The 23209-nt window shown below is 33.1% G+C and overlaps 1 protein-coding gene across 4 annotated transcripts in view; it reads right to left on the bottom strand.

Moving 5' to 3' along the window:
• Nucleotides 1–3555: 3555 nt before the first annotated feature.
• Nucleotides 3556–23209, bottom strand: part of CALCRL (calcitonin receptor like receptor) — an 88954-nt gene continuing 69300 nt past the window's right edge. For all 4 annotated transcript variants that reach the window (XM_045830482.1, XM_045830490.1, XM_045830508.1 and 1 more), the window contains 7 exons: nucleotides 20299–20425; nucleotides 17431–17584; nucleotides 16144–16204; nucleotides 15994–16060; nucleotides 11326–11544; nucleotides 11121–11162; nucleotides 3556–5575 (listed from right to left, as the gene is read on the bottom strand). In XM_045830482.1, coding sequence (XP_045686438.1) covers nucleotides 5348–5575; nucleotides 11121–11162; nucleotides 11326–11544; nucleotides 15994–16060; nucleotides 16144–16204; nucleotides 17431–17584; nucleotides 20299–20425 — 898 coding nt within the window. In that variant the 3' untranslated portion in view covers nucleotides 3556–5347. The remainder of the gene's footprint in view (nucleotides 5576–11120; nucleotides 11163–11325; nucleotides 11545–15993; nucleotides 16061–16143; nucleotides 16205–17430; nucleotides 17585–20298; nucleotides 20426–23209) is intronic.

Here is a 23209-nt window from a genome sequence, read left to right as displayed (position 1 = left end):
AAACACAAATACCATATGATCTCACCTATAAGTAGAACCTAATCAACAAAACAAAAAAATTAGAAAAATAGGACCAGAGACTTGGAAATAAAGAACCTGACAGTGTCTAGAGGGAGGATGAAGGGAAATGATGAAGGAAAGAAGGGGAAAGGGCAAACAAAGGAACATGAATAGAGTAGTCATGGGCACAGGCAATGGTGGTCTGTGGGAGTTGGGGGTGCCAGAGTAAGCAATGGGAAAAAAGCAGGACAACTGTAACTGGACAACAATAAAATAAAAATACACAGTGAATGTGACAGTAACCTCCTTAATGCTCCAGGAAATAGAACAACAACAACAACAACAACAACAACAAAAACAGAATAAAACAAAATTGAAACCATCCTTGACTTTTAATTTTATATCCAATCAAAGAGCATATCCTGTTGGCTCCAGTTCTGTGTATATCCAGGATTCTTTGACTTCCCACGACCTTTGCTAATGTGCTATTTTCAGCTACCATCTCTTGCCTAGACAACTACAATAGCGTCCTAACAGTCTCCTTGATTCCACCCTGTTTCTACTCTGCTTTCACTCTTGCCACTGTGTAGCTTATTCTTCACTCATCAGTCAGAGCTAAATTTAAAGTTTTAAAAAAATATTTATTAATTTTTTTTAGAGAGAAAAGAACAGAGGGAGAGAGAGAGGGAGAGAAACATTAATGCAAGAGAAACACATCAATTGGTTGACTCTCCTATACATGCCAACCAGATATGCAAGCATGTGCCTTGACCAAGTTGAACCATCCACCTTTTGCTTTGCAGGATAATACCAACCAACTGAGCCACACTGGTCAGAGCCAGAGCTAAGGGGATGGTGGAGAGAGATAATGGGGGAAAGAATGAGAAGGGTCAAATCAAAGAACATGTAGAAAGGACCCAAGGACAAGGACAATGGGATGGGGGATTAAATGTGGGGGGGTGGGCAGGGCATGGGATAGAAACAGGGGAAAAATGGTGTCAACTGTAATTGAACAATAAAAATTAATTTAAAAATACATGTCAGATTATTTTACTCCTCTTTCCCAAATCCTCCTGTCCTTTTAGAGAATAAAATTAAAAATGACCCACTCTGTGGTCTTATCTTTCATTCCCCTCCTTAACCCAACTCCACCACCTTCTTGGGGTTCTTCAAACAATCCTGCAGTGGAACCTGTGTCCTTATTGCCATGGTGCTGGCAATGCCTCTTACCCCCAATAACCAACCATACAGCTTTCTCATGTCTCTGCTTGAATGTCACCCCATCAGGAAACCCTTCCTGAACACCTTATTAAAAATAATGCCACTCTTAAACAATAAATATTTGTTGAATGACAGAATGAATTCCTAGGTAGATCTTGGGTTTAAGCAAGGTTTTTATCTCTTATCCCATGATACTTAAAAAAAAAGAATAAAAATGAAAGAAAAAATAAAGATAATCCCTTGGTGTTTGAGTTGAAATAAATTGCTTATTTGCTGGGTGGATCCTGTTTTGTGTAGCATGAATGTGCAGCCAGAAATGTGGGGTTTGTGAAACCCTCTGTGGTGGGTAGAGATGTAGTCCCATTGTTAATTCTGTAGAGTTCTGGCCACACACAGGCAAACAGAGCACATGCTCCATATGGCGACAAGATAAGATAGAGGTCACTCTCTGTCATCTTATTTTTTCTATTTGCATCCTTTGTTTCTTGCATGCTGTAAGCTGTGGTAAATATTTCTCACTATTTAGCATAATGCTTACAGCACTTTTGGAATAAAGCAGCGTGGGATTTTGATCCAAGGGAGGAGCTGTCTCTGAGTCAAAGTCTGGGACTTTTTGATGTAGTCTCCAATTGGAACATAGAAAACTTTATTTTGTACTTGGGAGCAATAATACCATATTTAATTCAAAACTGTAAATTCTATACTACTCTTGTGAGCTATGTTGTAAAATTATTTGTATAGCTTCAATTGTACCTTTCATAATTGTAAACAAAGACTATGCAATGCAAAGTATTTACTGTAGAAACATCTGTTTAAAAGTAAGGTGAAACATATTAGATTTTAAAATATCATTTAAATTGTAAAAATCTGTATGGAGGAACTCCATTTACATGGCAATGTTCCCAGTAGTGTGCTGTTTAAGTAGATGCTCAATACACTTGTTGATATAAATTTATTTAATAATCTGATCTCTATTTTCAAGTCCAACATCTTAACCACTTGGCCATCACTGCTACAATAATCTGATCTCTATTTTAAGGTAACATTAGCTTGATATTGTGAATTCAATGCCATTTAGTAACATATATCATACTTGATATTTCACCAAGTGACATATCTTCAGAGCTGATAAGTGATTACACAATGGGTGTCATTTATTCTGATGTTTCAAATTATTAATGTAAACTACTAGTAGATCTCACAGGAATATGCTTCTCTTATTCTGAATGTGGGAGGTTAAATTTATTTAAACCCTAAAGTTTAAAAGTATTTATATATATACACACACATATATACATATATACATACATATATGTATATATGTATGTATTGGTGATATATATATGTATATATATATATATCACCAATAACTACAAGTCCATGAGTAAAGCAAGGAGAATAGAGGAAATAAAACTGTCACCAAGATGGGTGTGTTGCATTTTGCAATCAAACATTATCATAATACAAATGTCTGAAGAGAAAAATACCATTCATTTTACCAAGTTTTATTTTTTGTTTTTTTAGTGTACTTTTCTCCATTACCATTTAGTCCCCTTATACCTCCCTCCCCCACTCCCAGCAATCAACACACCGTTGTCCATGTCTATGGATAATTTTTCTTTTTTGCTCAGTCCCTCCATTCTTTAACTTCCCCTTCCCCTTAGCTGTCATCCTGCTCTCCATCTATCAGTCTGTCTCTATTTGGCTTGTTAGTTTGGTTTGTTCATTAGATTCTACATATGAGTGAAATCATATGGTATTTGTCTTTCTCTCACTGACTTATTTTACTTAGCATAATGTTCTCCAGGTCTATCCATGCTGTCACAAAGGGTAAAACTTTCTTCTTTTTCACAGCTGAGTATTATTCCATTGTTTTATCTACTCATCTACTTACTGATGGACACTTGGGCTGCTTCTACATCTTGGTGATTGTAAATAATGCTGCAATGAACATAGGGGTGCTTATGTTCTTTCTAATTTGAGAGTGATTTGGGTTCTTTCAGATATATTCCCAGAAGTGAGCTGAATGGGTCAAAAGGTTGATCCATTTTTTTTTTGAGGTATCTCCATACTGATTTCCACAGTGGCTACACCAATATGAATTCCTATCCACTCTGTGGAAGAGTTCTCCTTTCTCCACACCCTCACCAGCGCTTGCTGTTTGTTGATTTATCAATGAAAGCCATTTTGACAGGTATGTGATGATCATTTTACAGTTTCCAAAATAGTGGTTTAACAAATTTCCTCCATTACTTTCTAAATTTGGCTGTTACCTCCCCCCATGGTTCCCCTTTCTCTTCATTTATATTTCTGTGAGCAAAAATTATGAAAGACTTTTAAATGGTTAAAATCATTTTAATGCACTATAAGCAATTAACACACTATAAAAACACACATACATAGTGATGCCTTGTCTCCAAATGAGCTTTTACTAATTGAAGACATTTTGTTTTTCAGATATTTCAGTGGAAAATAACATCAGGGAAATCGAATCCAATTTAAATGTCACTTTAATTCATTGGCAAGTCTTTACTCCATCTTAATTTAATTATTTCATAAACATCTGACAACAATTATTCTTCCAGACTGTATTCAAATCTTTCACTGACTTGTATCATCATATGTTGTAGCTCTATTATAATATTAAAATACTGTATTTTATATATATTGCATCCCTATAGCTTTTAAAATAGCCTGGAACACTTCAAAAGCTATAAAACTTCATATGCTATAAGTCAGAAAGTTAATATTTTTAATAGGGCAAGAACTGTAAGATTAGTGAATTGGCATTTTTTACAGTAGGAGTTGCTTAAATTTTCTGGATTAGAATGCAAGTTCATCATCAAAATAAAAAGAAAAATATGTCAAACATACCTATTAAAGTATGAAACACCAAGTTCAATAAAACAATGGTCTTGAGTTTGTTTGTAATAAATACTTTATATCTTATCTTAGATATCTCTGTTAGTTCTCAAACTTCTGATGCTGGCACCTGGTTGTCTTTAAAATATTTACCAAATATAAAATTCCAGACCCTATTTTATTATAAAATCAGCCCAGACACAGTATCAGATATTAAGATGCATACATTGTTACATTATGTATTTGTTTTAAAAATCTTTCCTAGATTGCATGTATTTAATTTGAGGCTATAAAACAGAATAACACAGTATTTACAAGCTCATTTTTTCACAAAAATTTTTTTACAAACTTCCAAGGTAAGAAGAAACCCTATATCAATTAATATGCTTCATGTAAAACTTGCTAATTTGTCTACACAGTAGAAATGGAAGGGGCAAAGTGCTTATTTACAGATACAGGGAAACCGATTCCCTGCCAGTTATGTAGTGAGACAGGAAAGCAGCAAGGTAGGAAAGTAACTGATAAGGGTTTTTGTAGCATTGACCAAGATGTTTTCCTAACTATACCAAAGTAGGATTGCATGTCACATGTACTACTTATTAAGTCTCACAAATGGATATGGCACAGGGTATAACTGTGATGTATCAGCAAATGAGTACCCAATCGAAATTCTACTCAGTTGCCTTTCTTGTGAAGGAGAGGGTAAGTTAAGAGGAATAATTAACTTCTTTATCTGCTCCACTTGAAAGGGTAAATACAAAAAGGTTTAGAATACGCTGAGCAAAAAAATCAACTTCACCAATGAATATAAGATAAAGTTTTTAAATAAACAAATGAAAAGCTATTTTTCCCTCCAAGTCTATAGGTCTTTGCTAGGTTTCTAGGCAGAAAGTGCCAATTCATGCCCAAAATGCATATAAAATTTTCAGTCTAATTTATACATGAATGCTTGCAGTAGTGTCCTAGAATGGCTTATTAAGCCAAAAGAATTGATTATGGTAATCTTTTCCTATTTCCACATTCAGTGATGTCAAGTTGGTAGCTTGAAATCAGCCATGGTAGGACTATTTACACCATAGAAAGTAGCAAGCATTACAAATAAGGGTTTTTCCCCCCACAGAGCTAGTTGTGAAACATTGACCAACAAACTACTGAATTCATGTGAGTGTTTCTTTGTGGCAATCAAGAAGTTCATTTAACACTGAAGTCATGGATCTAAGCCCTTGAGTTAGGAGTGGCACATAATAGTTATACAATACTGCCTCTATTGTAAAATATAATCGTTTAACTTCTCTTGTTTTAAGGCAATATTTTCAATATCATGGATGCTTTTTCCATTTGAGTGCTCACTGGGAAAGTCATGGCTGTAGCCGGTGCCCTCGCTGATTGTGGACACCGTGTAAGATGCGCTACGAAGAGCGTCGGAGTGGGAAAAACTCTTTCCAAATTGAACTTTATATTGATTCCAGTTTCTTCTCAGAACTGCTTGAACCTATCAATCCAAAAAAAGAAAAGAAAAGAAAAAAAGACAGGAGCAATACATTATTTAAAATAAAGACATTGTACAGTAAAATAAGTTATGTATTGTAAAAAATCTTTTAAAACAGATATTAATATTACTTAGTGAACAATATTACATTTTAAACTTAATTTAAAAATTAAATTGAATGAGTCATCTTTTTATTGCAATTACTCTATACTTTTAGTTTCCATTAATATTTTTCTTTCTATACCTTATTTTTGAAACTTTAATGTTGACTATAAATGAATTGTTGTAAAACAAATAATTAATCCAAACCCACTTATAAACATTTGTGTGCAACATTGAATTTTATATCAATATCTTTATAAGTAGAATGAGAAGATAAGTGAGAGTATAAAAGAACAGAGACAAGAGATAAAAGAAAAAGTAGAGGTATAGGCAGTAGAAACTAATGTCATCATCAGCATCATCAGCAGCAGCAGTAACAAACTTCTATTGAATCATTATCTTATGCCAGGTATTGTGTTACATTCTGGTGGAAAAAACAGAGCAGGGTTTTTGTCCTTAGGGAGCTTACTAACCAGATGGAACAAAGTATTGAACAGATGATTACAAATAAAATGAGTATTGAGAAAAACGATATAGGTCATAAATTGAGGTTTTTTTTATTGTTTTTTACATTGTATACCATTTTTTTAAAAAGATTTTATTTATTTATTTTTAGAGAGGGAAGGGAGGGAGAAAGAGAGAGAGAGAGAGAGAAAAATCAATGTGCGGTTGCTGGAGGTCATGGCCTGCAACCCAGGGATGCACCCTGACTGGGAATTGAACCTGCGACACTTGGATTCGCAGCCCACTCTCAATCCACTGAGCTACGCCAGCCAGGGCTTGAGTTTGATTTTAATTGAACATAACACACTACAGTAATCTTCTTTACACTGAGTCAGTGAGGGTAAATGAGAATATACAAATCCATCTCCAACTGGAAAAGCTGGGCATTTCCAGGTGTCTGATCAGTGAGGAGACTGGCGTGGTGGCCATCTATTTCTAGGTTAAAAGTCTATAAGCCACGTTCCCTTGGCCTGATCTTTGTCTTTCCAAAGCATGTATCTCTTTAAATTGTCTTGCTCAAGCTCTCAACTGCTCTTTGATCTTTTCATTACTTCCACGAGGAGAATCTGAGCATCTAAAGGCAAATCTCCAGAAATTTATGTACTATAAACATGCTAATGCAAGAATTGTTTTTTTACTAATTATATAAAATTCCTCAATTTTTACTCAGTCTATTTATGTGTATAAGTCAATATTAAATTTAAAATGGGGCTGGCTAATTTACATCTTTTCATTTTCTTGTTTAATAGATCAAAAAAACTGTATTCTCCTAATCACAATCTCTAGCCAATTGGTATTCCTGAGTTGTGAGCAACTCTGTGGGGATCTTCAAAGTCCTGCTAGAGTCCCCTAAACCCTGTCACTTAAAATCTCATTTCATGTTTGGACATGTAGAAAAACAGAAGAAACAAATATAGAATTAACAAGTTTCTTTAGCCAGAACTTAAAATGAGTTATTTCCAAGTAGCTTTTCTCTATTCTATAATTCACAAATTATGTAATGAGAAATACAATACATTGGTTTTAAAGGTTACATTGTGATTAAATTCAGAGCTTCAAGACTTTCAAGGTTATGTCTTTATTTTTACTACATATACTTGAAAAATAATTTTATGGTCATATAATTTTATTAAATAAAATCACTTATAAGACCATAAATATAAATATCATGCAAACAATTATACTTTGTTTCCCTTATGGTTTAATAATATATTTCTAAATTCTTCAAATAACATATTTAAATTAAGGTAATTTAAAAAATAATATTTACATATGTAATACCTTCAAGAACATAAGCAAATGACAATTGCAATGGCTTTAGAGTGTAACTTTTAAGTAAATATTCAGAGATTTAAAACAAAAGTGACTTTTTTAGCCAATTATCTAGATATTTCTAAGGGGAATGGTTTTTGGCCCATATTTTTACGCTAATCCATTTCCTTACACTTTGTTACTAAATCATGGACTGACTGAAGACGTACACTATATATTTATTGTGGTTGAAAGGAAGTAGAATGTACCCATGGACAAAATATTCTACATAAATGTTATGAAGAGGCTGACAAGAAGTAATAGCTGTGAATGTAGTACTTACAGTCTTAAAAAGGAAAGCTTAAACTCTAAAAGCCAAAATGGCTTTTGAAAAATGTTTGCTCTTGAGCTGCTTTGATTAAGATCATAACCCTGTTTCTTCCTTGCACTTAAATCATCAAGCAGCAACAGCCGCAGCAGCAACAACAAGCCATGGAAATCCAGTTTCCTGAAGGGTGGGGACTGACTGACTGAGGTTAAAAATGAGCCTAATTAAAACCTACAGGCCTTGTAGATATCAGCTTGTGTATGTCATTCTCTGTAATGATGTAATGTTTTCATTTGCTTCCTTTAATATAATATCACACCTGTTCAACAGAATTAAAGTGGCCACATTTAATGTCTTTTTAATGAGAAAAATTTAATAGTGGAAGATAAGGAAAGTTGCCATTGGAATGGAAAGTAGATAGCCTGGTGTTATTGAAGATCTTAAACTGTTTTTCACTATTTTACATGAGTGTTATATAAATAACAATGCCAACTGTTTGGAATATAACATTACAACTTTCTATACCCCTTAGCACCTGATAGGGAACCAAATGTATACTTCTAACCTCAATAAATTAAAAGATATTTAACAGGGATTCACTATAAAAATTTTACCTAGTTCTCATTATGGAATATGAACTCTGTTATTCTCAACAAAATTTTATTGACTTTATGACCATATTTAGTCTCACATGTTGTTAAATGTGCTCATTAGACCGGGAAGGGCACTTCTCATGACTAGAGTCCCTAGTTTACGCAGACAATGCATAGTTTTTTGTCTGAGTGGACTAGAGATGAGATGAATGTGGCCTGAACACTCGTCAAGGCACAGTTACTTAACCAGCAAGAATTACAAATAGAAATATTTTGCCTAAAAATAAAATAAGTAAAATGTGAGAATAAAACAAAAACACAGATACTAAACTAAAACAAGCTATCTGACCTAATGTGGAAAGCAAGAGGAAACTAAGCCTTAGCAAATGGTTTTAAGAAGTACATGACATACTTGGAATCACACAAAATGAATTTGGCAGCTGTGTTTTCATGTCATGAGAATGGGAAAAACTAAGAGACGATAAAGGCGGGGTTATAGTATTTCTCAAGATGAGAATGAATCATACATAAAAGGAATTATATCTTAAGAGACAAAGAGGAGATATTGGAGAAGTGAAGAACTGAAAGATTTGTCAACAACTTGGCTCCAAGATTTTGTATTATTATAATTTTCCACTGCCAAAATTTTCCCGACTTTAGGACATGGCAGAAGATCAAGGTTGCGTCTCTTTTGCTTCCAGAGTGCAGCAAGAGTGTTAGGCAGTAGTTTAGATATTCCCTGGGCACTTTTTTCTAAATTAAAGGGCCAATTTGAGATATGAACCCAATTAATATTACCATTTGTTCATGTATTTTTGAAAACGAGTGACTCAGCAAATCTTACAAGGAATCTATAATGTATTGAGTATCTTCTGAGGGTGGAACAATTTTTATATATTCCCAGCTTATTTGAATCCTCATGAGACTTGTGTGAGGAATTTTCTTTTATTTGATATCCATGAAAGTAGACACTGAAACGCCGGGAGGTTCAGAGTATTTATTGCCCAGAATATATCACATATGGGAACATAGAGAAATCCGTGGGGCTTAAATGCATTGCTGCAGCAGTGCTTTTATCCGACACTTCACATAGGAGGAGAGACACTTCCTCCTATTGCAAAGTATTTTCTTAGTGATTAAATTTTGTACCTTTATAATTTACCCTTTATAAAAATCAAATGTGTTTCTGCTGATGCAAAGGTATATCTTTCATATTTCACACAAGTTCTATATGTGTTGTCCACATCTCTATCATCTCGGTTTAACTGTAAAATCCTATACAGGCAGCAAGGAGAATTATCTAATGCAGTTTATTCAATAATAAGTTTATAGAGGTACATAATTTCTGTTAGAATTTTTATCAAAAATGATTTGTTTATTTTTCTTAATTGCATTTCTGTCTATACTTCTCATTGGCTTTAGGAAACAGTCATTCTGGTCCTCCAGAGAGCAGAAGAATCATGGAAGTACCACTTAAAGATACCAAACATAGTCTGCTGTCTGACAGTCCTACACCACGTTATCAGTAAATTAATATATAGCCTTGGCTGGTGTGGCTCAGTGGATTGATCGCTGGCCTGCAAACCAAGGGGTCACCAGTTCTATTCCCAGTCAGGGGATATATTTGGGTTGCAGGCCAGGTCCCCAGTATGGGGTGTGTGAAAGGCAACCACACATTGATGTTTCTCTCCCTTTCTTTCTCCCTCTCTAAAAATAAGTAAATAAAATATTTTAAGATAAATAAATAAATATATAAAATAAATAACTATATTAAAATTAAATATACTTTAATTTAAATGTAAAAATTAAATGAAGTTGTATTACATGTTAAGAGAAAGAAGTAAAATATTACGTAAGCAGAGGAAAGCAATATTTAATAGTTTTTCATATGTACATGATTTCCATTATTGACTTGTTTTAAAGAAATGGTTCTTATAAAGTTACGCTAACTTTATATGTGTTTTCCATCCAAAGCTTTGTGATAAGCTTTGCAGTTTACCAGTCTCACTCAGTTGCTGACTGGATTTCTAAACTTTGTTGAAATTTGCCAAAATCCTCCAACAGTTTAAAATTTTTCAAGTGGATTAAATACATATAGAACTAAATCAATATAGTTCAAATTACTGAGCTATAACTGTTCATATGCCTAAGAAATATAGTACTACCAGTTTTTAAAATCCCTAAAAATTTTCAGTTAGGAAATACTTGCTGAAAAATTTCGAAATATCCAAGACAATTTCCCATGTTACAAATTAGGGCATGCTAATTCTCTTAAATTTTCTAACCTACTGCATGTCTTTCTAATAAAACAGAGAGTTTAATTTTTAAAAGTCCTTTGTATCTATTGCCAAAGACCAGATCATGGGCCAACCAAGAAGAATTAAAAAGAAACAGAGAACAGGAAAATAAAAATGGGCCAATTCATTTTTCTATTAGAGGACATGCAGGTCGTACGAGGTTAAGGATTTCCTAGGAGTGCACACAGGTCAAAGTTCAGACTTAACAGTTTAAAAAGTAGGTCAAAAGACTAGATAGATAAAAGTCACTGATGAAATATTTTAAAGTGAGACTGAATTTGTCCTAGTCTTGAACTCCAAAATATCCCAAACTTTTGGAAAGGAGAGTTGCATCTATGAAAAGAGATTCTATGTCCTGATACAAACAAAATTTGAAATAGCTGCTCCTAGAGAATTCATAGTTCTCATTTTTTAAAGAAAAAACCCATATTGTTAATATAAAATAACAGAAGGAATAACAACAGTCACCATACCTCTCCATTAAAGAAGCAGAAAATTGTAGAGACCAAAAGACCCTGTTTTAAAAAAAAAAAGAGAATAATGTGATTCCAAATCAGAAAAGATACAGTACATTATTTGTAACCAGTTCACAGCATATGCAGTCAAAAGTAAAACTATGTGGAATTTTAATGCCAAATTTCTCACTGCCTTCTGGATATAAGAACACCATCACCATACCTGATAGTGCACAAGAATGTGCATGATGTAGTCATATACCTCCTCTGCAACCCTGCCTTCAGGTCGCCATGGAAATAGCACAAATTCAATGCCCAGCAATGGCACTAGGATCAGAGTAGCTCTCACAGCTTTCATGTACAGATTGGATTCCGCTTGGTGAGTAACTTTTAACTTAGTGATGAGAACACGTACAATATTTAATAGAAAAAAAAGATTCACCTAGAAGAAAATAAAATGGCATAAGAAAAGTATTTCATATTAATATTAATATTAAAGAAGCATTAGTGAAGGCTATTTGATTTTAAAAACCTTAGAATATGTTCAATTTATAAGAATGTGATATAATTGTATACTTCTGGAATTGTGATTTATTAATTTAACAAGTACACTGATTCTAATGGACTTAGCTTTTAGAAAAGTAAAATTATGGTAGAATTATTGTGAAACACATTCAGTTGGGGGATATCTAAGTGTTTTCCTTAGCTCATTTTCTTATGCACTTTTTTTTAATTTAGCTCAGGTTCAAAAATAAAACTTTTAAATATTCTCATCTCGAAAAAAGGAAAGATTTTTTTAACAAATTTTAATTTTTAAGTGTTTGCTCTGTATCAGTCCATATTAGGTACTTTCCTAATATATGTTATACCATAATAATCGTTTTCATATTTTTGGTTTATTCTTTCCCTGTGTGTGTTTTTTGTAACATCTTCAAAACTCCTCCAAGATATTGCCAGAATAACTCTTTATCCATAAGGTAGGCTGAATCACACACTAGAACTAGTTGATATTCAACCTTCCTCATTCTAGAGATAAAAATTTGGTACCCTGCAGGGCCTACATTATGTTAATTACTTTCTATAATTACATATTGACTGTGTGTTAATGACTTTCCCCAAGAGAAAAAATTATCTTTGTAAGGGAGACATAAAACTTCAAAAATATAGTGTGGGCACCTAAGTTACTCAGAAAATGGACAGAGTTTTGCTGGAATATCCATCCCTCCCATGAATATTACATTCTGCCTTTCCTATATTGAGCCAAACCAGCATTGTTTACTTTTGTCTATTTTCTCTGTGCCCATTCCTGATGATTATGGACATTAACTCTAGAACAGCCCCTTCCTGCACTATTATGCCATTGCCTTTCCCTGTTCTCTCACCCAGACTTGTGTCTGTGCTTGTTCTAATAATCCAAAACATTTAAATTATATGCTGATATATAATGTATATCCACATACTTTAATAAATTGGAAAACAAGGGCAGCACCTTATTTAATGGAGAAAACAATGTACAAGTAACAGACGTTTGCTGATTTAAGGCATGGGCTATGAAAACAACTGGGCGTAAAAATATCCTACTGCTATTCTTAGAGAATTCCTTGGAACATATGCCTCAAAAAATATAGCTCGTTATAATCCTGATGGAAACACATCCACAAAAAGTAACATGGTTATAGACACAAGAATGTCTCTGCTGGAGACGAAAGCAGAATAAGCCGTTTCAACAGCTGTAAGAACAACCTGACAAATCAACACCTCAGCTGCTGTTCCAGCCACACCACTAGTTCTCTTCCTAAGCATTCATTGCTCTTTTAAAAGTTTTGACTAAATAGAAATCACTACCATACCATAGAAAAATAATTTTCTATGCCACAAGAGATAATAATTCTCTTACAAGAGAATAATAATTCTCTTGTATCTGCTTATGAATTTAGAATATAAGTATTGTATAATCATCACATACAAAAATCATAAATTATAAAAATCTATAGAAATGCTGCAGTTTAGATGCCCATCGCATAAACATTTCTAAATGCAAAGTGCTTCTCCAAAATGGCAAGTCTGGTGTAAAGTATGAAACTAGAAACTAGAAAGTCATCCTACTTTATTTTCTGCAAACATTTCCATTTAGTTTAAATAAAAGCTAGAAGAGTAATTTTAAATTTCAGATGAACTGTACCTGAATCTCATCTGTCTTTGAGCAAAACTAATGAAGCGAAGTGAGCTGTGTTACTACACCACTCACAAAGTTCACATATCTAGTGGACACCACAGGCCGTTTTCAATCACAATACTGCCCAAGGTCACCATGGGAGGCAAGATGAATCAGGTCAGTGGTGGTGGGAGGATTCTCAGGAGCCATTGCTGTGCTAGAACAGCTAGCAATCACTTAACTATGCACTGATGTGGCCTAAATATCTCCCACTAAACCCAAATTAAATGTATCTCCTCAAACTTCCCCTTAGTAGAATCTCGAAAATGCTGTAGCCATAGCCACTCCAATATCCTCCTGCTCAAGAGGAAATTGTGACAGAGGAAGTCTGAGTGGAAAGAAACTGATTGTGGTTGAAATCTTATTTATAAAAATTATATAAAAATATGTGATTATATAAACAATTGCTAGAGCCCCTCCCTGGACCTTGGAATTGACTGGGACCAGTGAGGGGCCCTGGAGCTTAAATAAGAACAGAACAATTTATCCTGGCAGAAAAATAGACTCCCAATCTTTTTTTAGGCCAAGAAGATGAAAAAAGTTTTATGCAAATAATATGGATTTTCACTTCCTTTTTACTGTGCAACTTGGGCTATACTCCTATGTGATATTTTACCTTAGTGACACTATCTACACTTTCCTCTCAAAGTTGATGTAGACAGGTTTTCCCCAAATTGTGTTACTTGCTGTTAACATTTTTAATTTGTCAGATGCTTTTACTTTGTCCTGATGCTCTCTCATTTAGGCATTGAATCACACTCTGAAGAGTCAGCTCTCTTATAGTACAATTTTTCTTTATATTTGCTCTGTGAGTTCCTGGGTGGCCTAAACAATGTATCTCAATTTTGGGGGGCTCTTGTCAGAAAAGAATCATGCTATCATGTAGAAATGAGAAGTCAAGAAACTTTTAAAAGAATTTTTTGAGGTGTGTTACATTCTACATACTGTGTCAATTGCTTAATAGGGCAAATTTAATTTTTACAGCATCCTATGAGATATTTATTCTTATTATTCCATAACCACAGATGAGAAACAGTGACTGAGAGGTCAAAAATAAAACCAGCCTGGGATCCACATCAGCAGTGGTTAAATGAAGTTTCAGTGCTAGGTCTTCTGAGTACAAAGAATACACAGCTAGGACATTTCAGGCTACAGCTTAGACACAGTGTGTCACACATGTCCCTAAGATGTGCAGGGAGAAAGAAAAGCAAAAAACCTTCTGCCTCTGAAATTTTCACTGGATTCTACACTAAGGCATACTAAAATTTCCATGAGACATAATGAATTCCATATGTTGATTTTTTGAACTGGTTTTTTTGTGTGGCTAGGCAAAAACCAGACATTTGACAAATGCTACATGTTTTATACATGCCAGGCTATGCACTTTTTATGTATTAACTCATTTAATCCCTTATTTAAAAAATTGAGTCACTATTATTACACTATCTTACAAATGAGGGACCTGAGGCAAATAGTGATTAGTTTAATGGCTTAAGGTCACACAGCAAGTAAGAGAAGGAAGAAGAATTTAAACCTAGGCAATCAGCCTCCAGAATTTACCACCTTAGTTATGATTCCATTTTTGAGATGGCTTAACATTGACACATTAGAGAATGGCTTGACCTGTGTTCACACATAACCATATACCAAATTGCAGCTAACAAACATAGTAAAATAATAGAAGAATACTTGTCTAAAAAAAGAATCTGAAAACAAGGGTTAGGGCACTCTGGATGTTAGCTGGGACTCCTATCACCTTTGTCGTTTTATATATAATCAAATGTCAGCTGTAATTACACTCATAGACTATAATTACATGCTGTTCTTTAATGCATTATGAGAGAAAGAATATTATTTTGGATTTATTTCCCCAATGAAACAACATAATAAAAGCTTTGAATGTGAATTCTGTTTCTTTGCAACAACACATAAAATGTGCAGTGCCCTTGCAGTAAGTGATGATCATTACAATAATAAAACAACAGTTTAGACAATACTCTCTTTTTTCCAATTAAAGTCTTTTCTTTATTGGAATATTACTCTTGTTACTGACATGGCTGTGTAGGTTTTCCTTGTTTGCCATCCCAACTTCGTGGATCCACCCTCTGCCCTTCTCCATTGTGCTCTGTGCCCGGGAGGCCCTGAGGTTCCTCTGATAGCTGCCACCACCCCGGCTTTCTTACCCTCTGACATTTGCTGCATTTGGCCAGTGGGAGGAACCAAGAAACCAGAGCATGGCAAGAGAGGAGTGTGAGTATTTCTTCCCCTCCTCTTTCCAGTGTCTGTGTTCCTCTCCCCAAGACCAGAGCTCCTGTGGGGCGACTGCTCTCAGAACATGTTCATATCTCATAATTGCGCTATCCCTTCTGCTGGCCTCTTGTGGTGACAGCTCCCACTCTTGGCCCCTGGTGTCGCACCACCCATTCAGATTTAGTCCTTTATTCTTCCTGCCAACACCTTAATATAATGTAACATAATATAATGTAATGTAATGTAATGCAATGTAATGCAATGTAATGTAATGTAAAACACCTTCATCAAACCCTTTTCAGTTGAACACTGTGAGCATGTTGTCTGTGTTCACTGGGAACCTGAAGGATACCATAGGCCAGATGACTCAGGAAATGAAGTTGAAATATGAACAATAATGAAAAAAGGAGAATTTTAATTACATACCAGGAAAGCAGCACAAATTGGGCCGTGGATAATGTAGAGAAGATGAGTATCAGAACTGATCCAGCAGCTAGTGGGGAAAACAGAGAAATCTTGTTGAGGATTTTTGTTTTCCTTAGGTCCAATAGAAATCAGACAGAGATATTATCTTACTTGTCATTGTAATATAAGCTTCTGGCTACGGCATGTATACAAGCAGGAATCAGTGGAAATCCTGTAAATATCAAAGAAAAAGAAAATGCATAGGTGATCGCTACAGATGGAACTCCTGAAATATGTTACATAATGTGAAAATTCAGAGATACTCTAGAAACAAAAATAACTGGTCCTTATGCTTACTGAGTAAATAGTATCTGTATAGTCAAGCAGTAAGTGTGGTAAAATATTCGCTATTTTTATTTTCAGGTTTGTGTGTGTGCGTTTTCAAAATAAGCCATTTTGAATCAGTGGACTTCGGAGGCTAAGTCTATGCATGTGCTGCCTGAGCCCTAAGGCTTGGAAGAAATCCAGCATTCATGTGTTTTCTGTAAGATGGGATTGCCCATATTTGGTAGATGGTCACATGCGGAAAAACATTGAGACTGACTGACTATATAAAGAAAAGTGAAAGAAGGGAGAGATGTTTTATGTATCAGAAATTTTGCATGTTTTGAACATTCTAAATCAGATCTTTCAAATACATGTTTTATAAACATAACTTGAATGTACCAAAGACTGCATGTGTGCATATATAATTGTATATGCATGTATCTATGTCTATTGTCTGACAGGTCAGGTAGATAGGTGTGTAGGTAGGTAGGTAGATAGATAAAGTATAATTTCAGTTGTGTTTCTGGAAACTAGTCCTATTGAATTTATTTTCAGGGTTTTGTATTTTGCATTATTCCTGTTTTATTTAAATGTTAAAAGTGTATATCATTGTTTGTTTTGTGAATAACAATATGTCAGGAGATTTTGTGGAAAAATAGGTATGTTTCGTGCTTTCATTCAATAACTCTTCCTTACACTTTTTGATAAATGACAATGTTTTTTATTTTTTTAACAAACATTTTTAAAATGGAAAGTCAAAGCTGGCTAAACCCAATGCTCTCATTTTACACATGAGGGAAAAGGAGATTCAGAACAGTACAGAGACTGGATCCTAATTCATAATTCTAATTCCATTGTTTTAGTCATGTAGTTAGCCAAGATACACATTGAAACATTAAATAGAAAAAAATTTATTAGTAATTGACTTGTGACTACTGAAAACAATGAATCAGTGGCATTTTATTTAAATTTATAGCAGTAGGCAAAGGTTATTCACCTGAAATTATTCAAAATGATTAATAATATAACATATTAATAATAAGTTTTTATTGTTTTATTACAAAGGAACTCTGCATCCTCTAAAAGATTTCTTAATAAGGTGAATTAGCACATATGTGTAATGAGACTTACCCCAGCCAAGAAAATAATACCACATTAAGTGTTGCTTCTCTACAAACACAGCCACCACAATGAGTGTGTGTAAGTAAACACCTTCACAGAGCATCCAAAAGTAGTTACATCCCATCAAGTAAAGATGCATGAATTGGAACACTTTGCAACCAACCTGTAAGAAGAAAAATGGAAAGCAATCAATATTCAGTTCTTTATCAGTTCACATATAAAGTGAAAATCTAGTTTAGTTCAGTTTTACAAAAGCATGGGATTTTCTTTCCTCTACACAAAATCTTACACACAAATGATTCAGCTTTGTAAAATGCCTGTCTTCATTCTGATCTAATGGTACCTCTAAAGTCTTAGCCATTGACTCCAAAGATTTCTAATGGTGGACTGAGAAGGAAATGTGTATATTCCAAATCTACTACATTTTGTGGATGTATTTTTCCCAATGTGTTTTAGTTATCATGTAATTTTAAGTGTAAAATTTTCATACACAGATAACTATATACACGTTTATTTACATTTATTTTAATTATATCTTTATGAACTCCTTCATTGTTGCATTCTATTGAAAAAATCTGAATAATATATTAATAATTATAAAGGCAATTCATGAAAAGGGCCAAATATTTGGAAAGTCTTGCATATTACATGCTACCAGTGCAAATACTTATTAAATAATAATATAATGAGCCTATACTTTATCTTATCCAAATAGAGGGTTTGAGGGTTTCATGTAGGTAAAAAGAAGAAAAAGTGCTAGTGTTACTTCCTCTTTCCGTTCTCCGTTCCCGTTTCCTCTTGTCTACTCTTACAGAGATAGGAAGAGGGAGATCCAAATGTAGGGTAAGGGAAACACAAGGAGTAGGAGATAGAGTATACTCTCTCAACAAGGGACCTAAATGAAAGCTCTCCCAGAAATACATGGCCAATACTTCCATTCACTCCAATATCCAATCTGGTACTCTAAATATTTAGTGGCAATTATCACTATTTTTAAAGTAAATGTTTGTTTTTTCACTAAAAAGAAAACTGGAAATGAAATGCACTAGGAAATAAATGTTGCATTATCAAGGAACAGTAATAATCAAATTTGTATATGAGTTAGTTAAAAAGTATTTTAATATATCTCTTTTAATTAATCCTTAAATTAATTCTGAGGCATTAATTATTATTAATCAACCATTTCATAGATAAACACTATATTAAAAAGAATAATGACTTGCTAATATTCATACACTTCAATTTAAAACCACACCCTAAACACAAGTTTTATAATTCAACTTTGTTTTCATGATTATACATAATGCCTTCTGATTAAAGGACATTTATAAAACCTATTTTCTCATTAACTATATTTTCAGATTGCATGACATTAAATTTTAAATAACATACTTCATGTCAAACATAACACTATAAGTAAACTTGCATTATATTATAGAGAAATGATAGACTTTAGCTTCAAATTATCTATATAGTTTTTAGATATTCATATTTAATTTATTATTTAATTCCTAATTCCATTTGTAGAGTTAACCCATAAATTCTAGATAAAAAGATAAAAACAACTTAAAACATGCTTCAGCAAAATATTTTTGTGCTGGGTATTGATCATAAATGCAGACAATAAATTTTCCATGATATATTAAAACTAAGTATATATAGTTTGTAATTTATGAGCTTGTATATAAATATAAGATTTAAAATCTCTTGCTCTGCAGCTTCATCACAGAACTTTGAATATCCTTGCTCTAGAGAAATTCACTCTAAAATGACAGAACATTGGCTGTTTTTTTTTTATATTGTTAATTATAGCCCAGCATGTTTCCTCACCCGGTGACTTTGGAGTGGAAGATATAAAAAATTAAGCAATCCGGATGCACATGTGCAAACAATGCAGGGAATTTTAGAATTTTGGAAATTACCCTAAAAACACATATAAAACACATATGGGAGTATTGTTTATTGACCCATTGAGTGAAAATTCCTTCCCTTCCCTGATTTTAGTAACTAGATAACTTAACCTCTGAAAAAACACTGTATATATACATATATACACACCCTTCCACAAATCCATATAATATTATAGTACAGATATTTATGAACTTTATGAAAATATTATTTTGAAAACTTAAATATATTTGTTATTTATGCAGATATTTTACTTTAAATATAGCTTACATAGACATGCAGCTTATAAAAATATATACATTTGTATAGGGAAATTTTAGCTTCTTTTAAATATATACTTTTATATTATGATAGTCTCTGTGCTTATTTTTGTGTATTTTTTGATAACCACCCTAAAATTTCATGCTTCCAAAGAAATTGTAAGGAAAAAGATTATAAATGCTGAGACATGAAGACTTGCTATAGTCCTTTAAAAAATTTATGATAAAAAAGTTTAACAATTATATAGGGGATGTGTAATTCATTTTTCTCTGGTTTTGTTAACTTTTTAAAGTCAGACAGATACCCAAAATATAATTTCAATTTTCCATTTTCATGTATTGTTTTTTCTAACTACATAGTTGATTTTTTAAAAATTTGATTAATTGTTATATAAACTCTTATGTCCTACCAGTAACAGGACTCTATCCATAAATTGAGGTGAAAATATGCAAAACATATATAAATAATTGAAGCAAAACAGTATTCTTGCTTTTAATATTCAAATATTGTAACTTGAGGAATATTGAGATATATTTACCTTTCTAGATTGAATATAGCTACATACATTCTCTGCATGAAAGACCTTGAAATATACATGAGTACTAAATGACTTAATTACATACATAATATTTACATCAGGACCTCTCCCCTCTCCCCTATCTTTCTAGCTAACCTTTTGAACCTAAGGACACACCTCGTTTTACTTACAGGATTTGTGGCTACTAAGGCCTGGTTGTTAGCCACAGCAGTGAATTGAATTATTGTTACAATAGAGTTACAAACGAAGGAGAAGAACAGGTTTTTGTGTAAAGTAATTCGTTGGCAACTTAGGCTCCTAAAAGACAAGAGATAACAAAGTATAATACAACATAATTCTACATTTTTAATGAATAATCATTCAAACAAGATACATTCATACCTCATAAAAGAGCTGCTCCAAATTTGGAAGATTTTTTCTCCAAGAGTCACTCATAATAAAATCTCAATTTTTTTAAAACACAGAGAAAATGAGGTAGTTTAGGAGAGTAGGCATACATAACACATACATAAAGACAGGAAATTTGTCTGTACAAGGCCTCCACATAAACTTTTGTTAATCTCTCAAATGATTAATATTTTAATTCATTTTGAAAATTCAGAAAGTGGGACTCTGTAAAGTTGATGCAAAATGCAGCTACTTAATTTTGAAAACTTTAGATTTGTGTGTCAGATTCCTACACAGATAATGCTGTTTTTATTATACCACAGAGGTTGTTCTGTTTACATAGCAGCCACCATTAAATGAGTCTTTAGAATAGTCCAAGCACAGAAATAAGACTTTATATCTCAATTAACAACCCCTTTGAAGTATCATTATCCTTTAATAAAATTGAGGTAATTTGATCAAGGTTACAATCTTATTAAGTGATCCATTGAATTTGAATGTTCAAGTTATTAAGAAAGTAATAAGGCTTTTCTTTTTTTATTTTTATTCTTTAATTATCTTACCATTGTTCAATTATAGTTGTCTGCATTTACCCACCACCACTCCCCTGCACCCCAGCCATCCCCACCTCCCTCCCTCACTTCTTTTAATATTTATTTAGTCACTTGTAACTATGTATTCATGAATAAGTAATACTATATTATGCACTGTGTCTAGATGATGGGGAAAACAGTTGTGAATAATACAGAGCAAGACCCAAATCTTATGTTATTCATGTGACATGAAGGATAAGTAGACATGTCGATCACATGAAGTAATTCCAGATAATGTTATACACTTTTTATAAATTAAAATAGGATTAGGAAATAGACGAAGACTGTGGCCAGAGTATAAGGGGCACAGATCTGAAACAGAAGATAGGGGAGAAAAATCATTCTAGCCAGAGAAGGCATCCTGACTCAAAGTTTTTTTTTCTTTTTAGCTAATGTTAAAGCTTAAAGTTTATGAGGGGCAAGAAGGACAGACAACGTTAACAGAGCACAAAGCAAAACTCCACATTGTTGTTTTCCATTCTAATATGAAGAAACTTCAATTTAAAGAGCATAATTTACTGAATGACTTTTTGATTCTGAAGCATATAATCTTTTGTGTTAGCTCTTAATGTTCCACCAACAAATGTTAAAAGCACAATATCCAGTCATTCTTGGCTTTTGTTTTTCCAAGTTAGTAAAAAGATGGTACAGTTTGCAGTGTTTACTGAGATAGTCATATCTGTAGATACAATGTTGGAAAATAAACTGTTTATCAGAGTGGAAAACCAAATTGCAAAATATATTATGACTTTGAGGAGAAAAATGCTATATTACTTATGTCTTGAATCTCATTTTACAAAGTTTTAATCCACTCAAATGAGGACATAGTTTTTACCCCAAACAATGGATCATTAGTTACTTTGAAACAATTTGTCATTTCATTCTCAGTAAAATTTAGTTATGCTTAAGTAGCACTTATGTTTCAACTGTTCAAGCAAAACAGATAAAATACACTTATAAAGAAGAAAATTTCAACAGAAATATGTAATCTTTAATGTTAACTTATAGTTTTTAATAACAAAATTACGGTTTAAAATAAGTCCAAATTTAAGCTTTACTTCATATTTTCATTCCTGGGACTCTTCTAACATAAACCAGTAATAGCTATTGCATTATAGCAGAACTGGCTTTTGTTAAGAGTATATCGGTTACTTCTTGCTTCACTCTGCCATTATTCAAATCTTATACTTTAATGTGGAAATGCAATGCTTTTATTATATAATTGCAGTGGATATATTTAAAATCAAGTGGACATATTTAAAACATATTTAAAATCCAACCAAGATTTGCATTGCTGAATAGAAATATTTTCAGCTCTCACCACATTCAGTTTGAAGATGATAAATTTTTTGGCACATTGATTAAAATTCATAAACTTGGAAATAGACCTAATAAGTATAATCTAATAAAATATTATATTAAAAACATAGTTAATTAAATACTATACAAGTTAAGCTGGAGGAAGCCATACAAGAGAATAAGACCTATCTCAGCAGCACAGTGCATATAAACTTACAATGAATGAAATGCACCACAAAAGCTGAGAAAGCAAGGGTGATCAGGGAAGGCATTGACATGGACCGACTAGAAGACTCTTTCTGAACTCAGCCATTATCAAACCTTTGACAGTGTCAATACCCTGCATTGAGAAAAGAAATCTTAAGTAAAAGTTTTGATTTGCCAAAACAGGCACATCAGGGTGTGATTTATAGAGTAAGACTCTTTGTTCTCTATGTTTCAGTGGAGAATTTCTTTAAATAGTTTGCTTTGTTTAAAATGGATTTAAAGATGGGATCATGTACAGTTTTCAGAAGAAAAATTATAGTTTAAAAAAACTGTAATTGTTCTAATTCAAATGAGATAAAAGTTTCCAGTATTGATTGAATGTGTTCAGATATCATCTAAGAGAAAACATGAGAATTTGACTCATTTGTCCCAAAAAACAAAAATATAAACATTGAAGATTATTTTATTAAATTAAGAGTGCTTTGGCCTGCCAACTGAATAGTTTGTGTGTGTGTGTGTGTGTGTGTGTGTTTGCTGAATTTTATTTTGGACCTTTTCTCAACTACTAGAAATGATATCATTTTCTATATACTTG

The sequence above is a fragment of the Phyllostomus hastatus genome, unplaced genomic scaffold (assembly GCF_019186645.2).
Source record: "Phyllostomus hastatus isolate PE091 unplaced genomic scaffold, TTU_PhHast_1.1 phas_contig_1, whole genome shotgun sequence".
NCBI lineage: Eukaryota > Metazoa > Chordata > Mammalia > Chiroptera > Phyllostomidae > Phyllostomus > Phyllostomus hastatus.
The sequence above is the reverse complement of the archived record's forward strand: the minus strand, read 5'-3'. Positions and strand labels throughout refer to the sequence as shown.